The sequence below is a fragment of the Physcomitrium patens genome, chromosome 26 (assembly GCF_059467195.1).
Source record: "Physcomitrium patens ecotype Gransden chromosome 26, ASM5946719v1, whole genome shotgun sequence".
NCBI lineage: Eukaryota > Viridiplantae > Streptophyta > Bryopsida > Funariales > Funariaceae > Physcomitrium > Physcomitrium patens.
Window position 1 is genome coordinate 3,846,287 of NC_143435.1, and position 8,331 is coordinate 3,854,617.

Sequence of the window (8,331 nt, forward strand, 5' to 3'; positions counted from 1 at the left end):
TAATAATCAAGAATTCAAAGTAGAAGAAGTCTTAGATTCTTCATAGCACCAAAATAGTTTAAAATACCTTGTTCATTGGTACAGATATAATATTAGTAAACACACATGGGAGCCAGCAAAGAATCTTCGAAATATAATAAAGAAGATTGAAGTTTTTCATTGATAACATCCATCAAAATTATGATGAAGAATAACAAATCTTTGCTATAAAAGAAATAAGTTCTAAGAAAGATAGCATTCTACCTTCTATTCTTGTTTGATACTTTTGTGTATTTTTCATACTAAGAAGATGGAAAACCAAAAATTAGCAAATTCAACTTAGAAGCTATCACTTGCTAACTTATCAAATAAAATATTGTGATTTTCACAATCTTCAAGACGATGTAATCAAGATGAAGATTCTCAAGAACAATACACCCTTCCTCAAATAGATGGCAAGATATAATGTGTCTAGTATCACAACCTTGGAAGAGACTCCCGATGTTTGGTGATGTTATTAGAAGTTGAAATAACTTTTGACAATATTCCAAATATTTTATCTAAAGGAAGTTATAAAAGCCTCAACAACAATCAAATAATAGGGTGATCTTTTTGCCCTAGTATAAGATACTATCAATGGCTGAGAAGACCTATCAATCATCTTTAAAGAGAACAAACATTAGAGTATGTGGCAAATACAATTTGCCACATCTTTAATTTCCTCAACATATAATAATTGCTCTTCATAGAACTTATTTTTAGAAAGAGAGATAATGTCACAAACATACATATTTACTCTAATATTTATCTATATGATTAAATAGAAGTAAGTAAAAGTAGTTTTATTTCATAATATTTTCTAAAGAAGCTTTGTAGAGGCTTATTTGACTTTATATGTATTTATAATTAACCATATATTGATAACTTATCTATAAATGTATGATTAATTATAAATACATATAAGTGTCAAAGTATTTATAATTAACCATGTATTTATAATTAACCATGTATTAAATGGTAGCTTAGAAACATGATCAACAAATTAACCATGTATTGATAACTTGGAGAATAAGCTAACTATGTGGCATACATATAGAAAATTTATCTTACAAGTTAAGATATGTATCTTACAAAGTCAACATGTTTTAGAGGTCTTATAGGATACCGCCACATAGCTCCTAGTTAAGTGTATATATGGAGGGAAGAGTGAAGCTTTCTTCACTCTTGTGAATGCCTTTTTAGTCCTTAGTCTTGTTTCAAGACTTTTGTAGTTTTCTTGTCTTTGGCAATAGTGGTTTTAGTTTAATACTATACCATCTTTGAGTGACTTGTTAGTTCTTTTAATTGATACAAAAGTGTATTGAGGATTTCTTTCTTTGAGCTTCATATCCTTCACAATAATACTACTAAATGGTAAAAGATATAAATATAGATTCTATTATAGAAGAGCCTAATTAAAAAATATAGTAGCAAAATAATTATTCAATTAATAATTATTGAGCTTTTAAGACTACTATAAGGATTTGGTAATCATTTACTTAGAGATTCATTAGGATTTGTTTAAAATTTAATTAGAATTTGATTAGTATGTTTTTAGAATTTGGTTGAAATTTATTTAGGATTTGATTAAGATTTAAGATTTGATTTAGATTCACAAGCCTTTGAATGAATTGACTTTTTATCCCAAAAGATAGTATTGGCCTTTATGTGAAAAATTGCTTACTTATTCAATGAAATTAGATATGTCTTTGATATATAAAACCAAGCCTTTATTGACTTGTGTCCTAATAAATAGAACTCAATTTTAAAGCTTGACTTTTCTTTTAGTTAGCAAGATATCTAGTTTTGCATGCAAAGGAGCAATACTCATCTTGCCTACTTCACACAAAAATCATAAATAAAAAACACATAAAAGCTTGATAAGCATACTTAATATAAACACAAATAAGCAACAATCACAAAAGTTTCACCTTAAACCATTATAATATATTCAAGTTTCATCATTTTAATAAACCAGAATTTTTAAAAATTAAAATAAAATCAACACACATGTATATCATTTTCACAAATAATCACAGGATTTATTGGTAATCACATTTTATTTAGTAACTGAAATAGTTCAATTAATATGATTTTTTTACTGATTTATAAATTTACATTAATCATATATAATCTGGAATTTAAAGAAAGTAAAAAAATTCCCGCAAAATTAATAATAATCCCATGTATATATATATATATATATATATACACATACATATCATTTTATAGTTAGAAATATTTAACTATGAATTATTTTAACATAATCTACAGTAACGTGCCGTCGCGGCTATAACTTCAGCCGCCGCCGTCACGTTTTCCACGATCACGCCGCAGCTCCAAGCTTCTGAAGCTATGCCGCCTCAGTTCGCAAACTATCTTCTCGTTGCGACGACACCCATCTCGCAACCGTCGTCACAGTCTACCACCTCATACAGAAGAGTACACACAATTCACAATTCTTTCACTCTACGTCTTTCCCATGATGCAGCGGCACAAGCATTCCTCCTCACGAAATTCGAAGACAACCGAAATAGCAAGACCATGTCGTCAGATACTCCACAAACTGAAACAATTTCCTGCGCCGCACGTTACAAAGAAAATCTACAGAACCCAATTTCTGAGAATGTTCTGCCGATTGGGCAAGTGCCATCGGCGGTTCACTCATCTGTGAAGAACCGCTTGTCGTGGACCTCTGACCGCGGCTCACACGCTTCACCCCCCACGTCCGAAGGCAATGAGACGACAGGGTTCCTTTCTTTATGCGGCTGGAATTTCGATCGTGAATCTTTATGGATAATCCTCATGGTTATTGTCTCCATGGTTGAAAGGTATCGGAGGGAAGTCCTGCTGGAGATTTGGATTCGTCGATGGCGAGATATCTTTTCTGGGTGGGTCTGCGCATGAACCGCACCTGACACGTACAGAAAGTGCTTTGACCACGTCGGAATGGAATGTTCACATGGGTGCTCATCGAGCTACAGTGGCGGACTTGGAAAAGAAAAAATTTGGGGGGCTGAGTCCTGGAGGAATGTTTTCAATGCATCACCGAATAGTATCGACAACCTGGTCAGATTCCTCGTCAGACTTCATCACATCCGCATAACTAGGAAGGTTCTCACGACTTGGATGATTCTACATTTAAGAGAATATGATGTTACAGCTACTCTAGTCTTGAATTGGTTTCGCGGTTTGGCAAAAGAACACATCGACAGTTCAAGCCTCAGATTGAAGAGAAGTAGAGATTGTGTGAGGGGGTAGAGCCATCAGGATACTAGTAAGTAAAAAATTTATAACGTCACGATACATTTTAAAAATTTTGTAGTTCGTCCCCGGCTAGGCTACGTAAATGCGCACTGTACATTTTAGCCTTCTAAGCGGCACCGTGATTGGTATTGATCACTACCTGCCCCACTCGATTACATGTAACCCTAAGAATTCGGGTTCAGCAGGTCGAAGTTCTGCAGATGCACCGCACCGTAAGGGGGTTAAGGGTGAGATATATGACACAGTATATTACATGTGCATACCTCTGACTAGACTAATTTTCTTGAGGTGGCAAAGTGCTTAAATTCAATACATGATCTAAGCCTAATCGAGGTTGATATAATTACAGGAGCACAGCTTGGTTGATTCAGTTCAGTAAGCCCACATGATTTCCTGAAGAGTGTCCATGGGTCCGTGGATCTCAGGGACGCCGGATAAGCTTCGGATACGGCTGGGGGGCCGGGCTTGCTGCTCCTCACTGAAACTCTCTGTAATGCAATCAATTTCAGCAGTCAAGGACAGAAATGGGGCAATCGGACCCTCGAGGGACATATCTTGGTAAATAACGCCTCCACACCACGAGTAATCTAAACCCAAACCCTGGTTGGTTTGAGCTCCATCCTCTCCTTCACATGCATAGTATGGTTCGTCCTTCAATCGCATACGGTTTCCATTTCGGTTGAATGACTTCAAGGACGTCATATTTGACATCGCGCCATGAGGAGAGATGCCAAAATCCAGAAAATTTGGGTTTTGGTTGTACAGTGAGATGTTTGTATCAGGAGATGAAGCTGCAATGGACTTTAATCTTGTGGGTGTGATACTGACTCCCAATTTGGGCCCGCCCATCCAGGTGACCTCCCTTTCCGCTCCTTTGACTCTTGTATCACAGTCTCCATCCTCGTTCACTGAAGGATTTGGGGAGCTCTCAAGATGGCCAGGGATTGCAGAATCGGAGTTGTTTGGGAGAGAGTCCAAACCACTGTGCAAGACATACTTGTGCCTCCCTCCGCCGTTTTTGTAAAATACCCGGCAAACCACCCATTCATCCTGCAGCAGCGATCGAAGGTTAAGAAAATCCACTGAGAGCAAAAATCAGTGTTGCTGCCAAATGAAGGAAAATCATTTTTCCATGTACGTGAATAGTTCTAAATTTACCAACCCCGGCATCCCATAGATTTAGTTATTAACACGGAGTTCGAAAGATAAGAGGCATGAAGAGAATTCAAGTCCAACTGACAACGGCTGGTTCGATTAAAGACCATACTAAATCTATCAGTTTGAGCGTGACATGAGGGAATAACCTTGGATCGTGGCAGCTCCTGGTTGGTCTGATTACTAGAGTCACTCTCCACTCGATACTCGTGCATTATCCAACTAGTCTTCTCGCCCTTAGGTGCGCGACCACGGTAGAATACCAACGTTTTCTTCATGCCCACTAGCGAGTGATCGCCAGAACGTAGAACATCCTTGTCCTTGCCTGTTGCTTTCCAGTAGCCCTTCTCAGTGGCTCTGTTGGTTCTTAATCCCGTTGGATACTTTCGGTCTCGTAGGCTAAAAAAGTACCACTCCTTCTCCCCAAACGTTGCTTTCACTGAGAAAACAAACAAGAATCAAGTACTGTAAAGGTTTTTCAAGGAATTAATCTAGTGTTGCCGCAGTATCCTGTACTCCTAATGAAATCCATGGTGCAGCATCCTAAAAAGTTGAATTTAATTTAAATAAACAATGCATACCAGGAAGGTCCCACGGTTCGCACTTATTCAGGTCCACTTCTCCAATGGCCCTTACAGAGAAATCGGGGTTCCTGATCTTCCTGGTCAGATAGTAGCTTACAAGCTCTTCATCTGTAGGATGAAAACGGAATCCAGGTGGTAGTTCCATGTTCGAGCCCTGCATCTCTAGACTATTTTTGCCGACGCACATAGTTGCCATGCAAAGTATTATCCAGGATCTTGCGCTCCTCTATGTTGATCTGGAGATTCCGAAAGAATTTTTTAGCTTTAATTCCAAGGGAAAATCCTAACTAAAACTCTTTACAGAAAATCTGTAACTTGGTATGAAACGTCACGGCCAGGAGAATCTCATCTGCATAACAACGTTGTTCACAACAACGATGCGCAACCGTCACGACCTAGAAGAGAATCAAAATCGTCAACAGTAAGACATCGCTGATCAGATCATGTGCATATGCATGTCTTGATTGCGATGGAGTCTTCTTGAAACAATACGAATATCCGTAAAACCTTGCAAAAGACCATGGGTGAGCTGAACATAAGTCTCGGAGCATACGTTCTACGATACTGTGGAACTTTGGCATAGAATCCCTTAAGTCATACGTGATAGGAAGTTGCATGATCAGCGTGCAGGTACTCACTTATTAAATTCCTTCCGTGTATTTGAAGACGAAAGCCGGAAATTTCCAGTAGGGACAAGACCACAAAATCATCTACAAGCTGTGATCTCCTGCACAACCATAGACCACCCATGAGACCGTGTACCGCATCGGCCCTTCATGAAGACCAGTTAGTGCGCTACCCGTAATAATTTGAAGAAAAGCTGAGTTCTAACTGAGTAGACGGTAAACGTCAACTCGTTACGGTGGCTCCGCCATCCTCACGTACAAACGAAAAATGAACAAACAAACTAACTAACTAACTAAACGTCGTATCTGAAAAATTCTTAAAGGATACTGTTTTACGAGTAACCTGGAATAGCATATTGCCGTGCACCTTGGCCCAAACATGTGTTCATGGTCTTCGAAGTCAGATTATTAGTGGTGTAGGACGATCCATTAAATATTCAGCGCATTTTACTAACGTGTGATACACAAGCCAGTGCATCTACTGGGTCCTTGCAGAATTTCACAAGATAGACCAACTTTCTTGTCAATAGATCGACAACGCATGAACATCCACTAGAGCGATGCACCGGTCGCAAGATGATCGTTACAAATGGGCCGTGCACTGAAAGCACTGAGTCTACCTATCTAAGCCAAGCATGCATGGCAGTGACCGGCATAGACTACTCAAAAGCCAACAATGTTTAAAACCATAGCCTGCAGCAACATGGTCTATTCACGAGATCAGTATCGTCCCTTTAGTCAGCAGCTAAAGTAAGAATCGAAGTACAAGGAATGTAGATCGCAGTTATCCTTTTTCAGACTAAGACAATCTCAACATAATATACATGACAATCAAATCATCTCGCAGCAACCGTGAATCTAACAATCCATCTCTTGCTACCGCAAGAACGTTCAGTAACTAAAACTGCAAATCCATGGGCCGTGAAATGTTTCACACATTGTTCTACTGCCAATTCGTGCCCAGATTCATGTCCAACATCTGCACATCAACTTTGTAAATGACAAAAAATCCCTTATAGAGAACCAAATTCAAAAGCCGGTGCTTCGTATGCCCCAAAACCAGTAGAATACCAAGAAAGTTGTAAGCTATCCGAATGACGACCTGTGAGACTTCATCAGCAGCCAGGGAAACAGGTTCACTGCTCAACACCAGCGCCTCATCAAGCGCCTATGAGCTACGCCTACGTCGTCAACCAACTCGACCACCGAGACGGAACAGACGGCTTTACTATTACCAAGCTTCAATCAAACCTCCTCCCAACGCTCAAGCTAGTGATAAAATATTGTAGAGCACCCAAGCCCGGGGGCTTTGTACTGATTAATCCCCCCCACTCACTCAATCTCCAGTGCGCACCATTCGCGGAAAAGTCTCTCCCTGCCTCTGCCGCTGTAAAAAAATAAAAAAAAAAAAAAAAATAAAAAAAAACACACACACACCCGATCTCCTCCCTCCCCCAGGTGAAATGGTCGTGGCGTCATACCTTTCACCAGACTCAAGGAATAATACACGAATCATGTGGTGGTACAGTAGGCGTAGCGGACTGCTTTGAGACGAGATCGACGTCGGCATATTCTGCCAATTCCGGTACCGCTCCATGATGATGCCCCCCTCCCTCTCCCCCCGAAACGGACCCCACCCCCGCTGCATGAAGTGATCGCGAGTGGGCGATCAATCCTCCCTCCGATCGTAGCAGCAGAAAGTGTATGTAGAGTGTGCTGCTGCAGCCCCTGCTCCTCTCCTTGTCCACCTCTTGCATCAAAACACTGATTAGCTATGGAATTCCTCCTCCTTCTTCCTCCTCTTCGTAAATTTCAAACCTCTTAAGACTCCTTCCGCCGTAGCTCGACCGGCGCCACAAGCTTCCGCCGTCGATGATTTCCAGCGTCACCGCTCTCGCTTCCCGCCTCTCTCTCTCTCTCACTATCTGTCTCTTCCTCTGGCGCCCTTTCTCTCTCCTCTCGCTTTCTCGTCCTAGCAGCTTCACTTCGTCTTTTCCTGTCCCTGTGGTAATAAAATCTCACAACCAAGTGTCTGTAGCCAAATCACTTTCTGACACGTGTCGCGTTTCTGTTGGGTTCTTTTTGGAGGTGTAAAAAACGGGTTACATTTGTTTACTGAGTTGCGTTGAGGGGGGGGTTGTTGTGTGAACCAAGGCACCCACCGAACCTGCATGTGAACAGTTGGCATGCTGACTTGGCACCCCTACCCCCGAAGAAGGGAAGGGGAAAGATAGAAAAGGAAAAGAAAAGGAAAAAGGAGAGAGGGAAAACAGGATTATGGGGGCGCTTTTGTGGAGCTTTATTACCAACCCACGAATAACTTGCAAGCTCAACGAAATACTGTGGGGCATTATTACTCTTCCCCTCAATCTGCTCCTCTGATTGGTCGATTGATGCCTGCCCCCTTTCCTTTACGGAATACAAAGTAAACGAAAAGTAAAAAGGTATGCCCATTTGGGGTTGAATGGGTATGCAACATTTGGGGTTATTTCTCTGTTTCTTTCTCCTGTTTTTTTTTCATTTTGCCCTTGTTTGCAAGTACTTGTGAGTGTTTTTCCAACTATACATGTGTGTCCTCCCTCCAAGTGTACCATTCCATCCACCCTTCACTCACTCACATCTCTTGGTTATGCACAACTCGTCTAAAAAGGTGGGGGCGGGCTCTGGGTGGTGGTGGTGTT

General features: G+C 40.6%; 1 protein-coding gene across 7 annotated transcripts; it reads right to left on the reverse strand.

Annotated features, from left to right (window-relative positions):
• Window positions 1-3,290: 3,290 nt before the first annotated feature.
• On the reverse strand, window positions 3,291-7,264 carry LOC112277773 (uncharacterized). 7 transcript variants are annotated; one of them, XM_090248081.1, is made up of 7 exons: window positions 6,753-7,000; window positions 5,994-6,343; window positions 5,663-5,751; window positions 5,022-5,260; window positions 4,590-4,879; window positions 3,671-4,335; window positions 3,291-3,479 (listed from the first exon to the last, which is right to left on the reverse strand). In XM_090248081.1, exons 4-7 carry the CDS (start codon window positions 5,218-5,220, stop codon window positions 3,464-3,466), a joined length of 1,170 nt encoding a protein of 389 aa, XP_090104207.1. In that variant the 5' UTR covers window positions 5,221-5,260; window positions 5,663-5,751; window positions 5,994-6,343; window positions 6,753-7,000; the 3' UTR covers window positions 3,291-3,463. The 7 variants fall into 7 exon arrangements, with proteins under 7 accessions (XP_090104207.1, XP_024366250.1, XP_024366244.1 ...); XM_024510482.2 differs by lacking the exons at window positions 5,994-6,343; window positions 6,753-7,000 and adding an exon at window positions 7,132-7,264; XM_024510476.3 differs by having other exon boundaries at window positions 5,994-7,002.
• Between the last annotated feature and the right edge of the window lie 1,067 nt (window positions 7,265-8,331).

Coding starts and splice junctions, on each gene's coding strand:
- LOC112277773 (XM_024510482.2), bottom strand. CDS start 5,220: ATGGCAACTATGTGCGTCGGCAAAAATAGTCTAGAGATGCAGGGCTCG. Junction 4,880..5,021: donor CGAACCGTGGGACCTTCCTG/GTATGCATTGTT, acceptor TTGTTTTCTCAG/TGAAAGCAACGTTTGGGGAG. Junction 4,336..4,589: donor AGGAGCTGCCACGATCCAAG/GTTATTCCCTCA, acceptor TCGCTGCTGCAG/GATGAATGGGTGGTTTGCCG.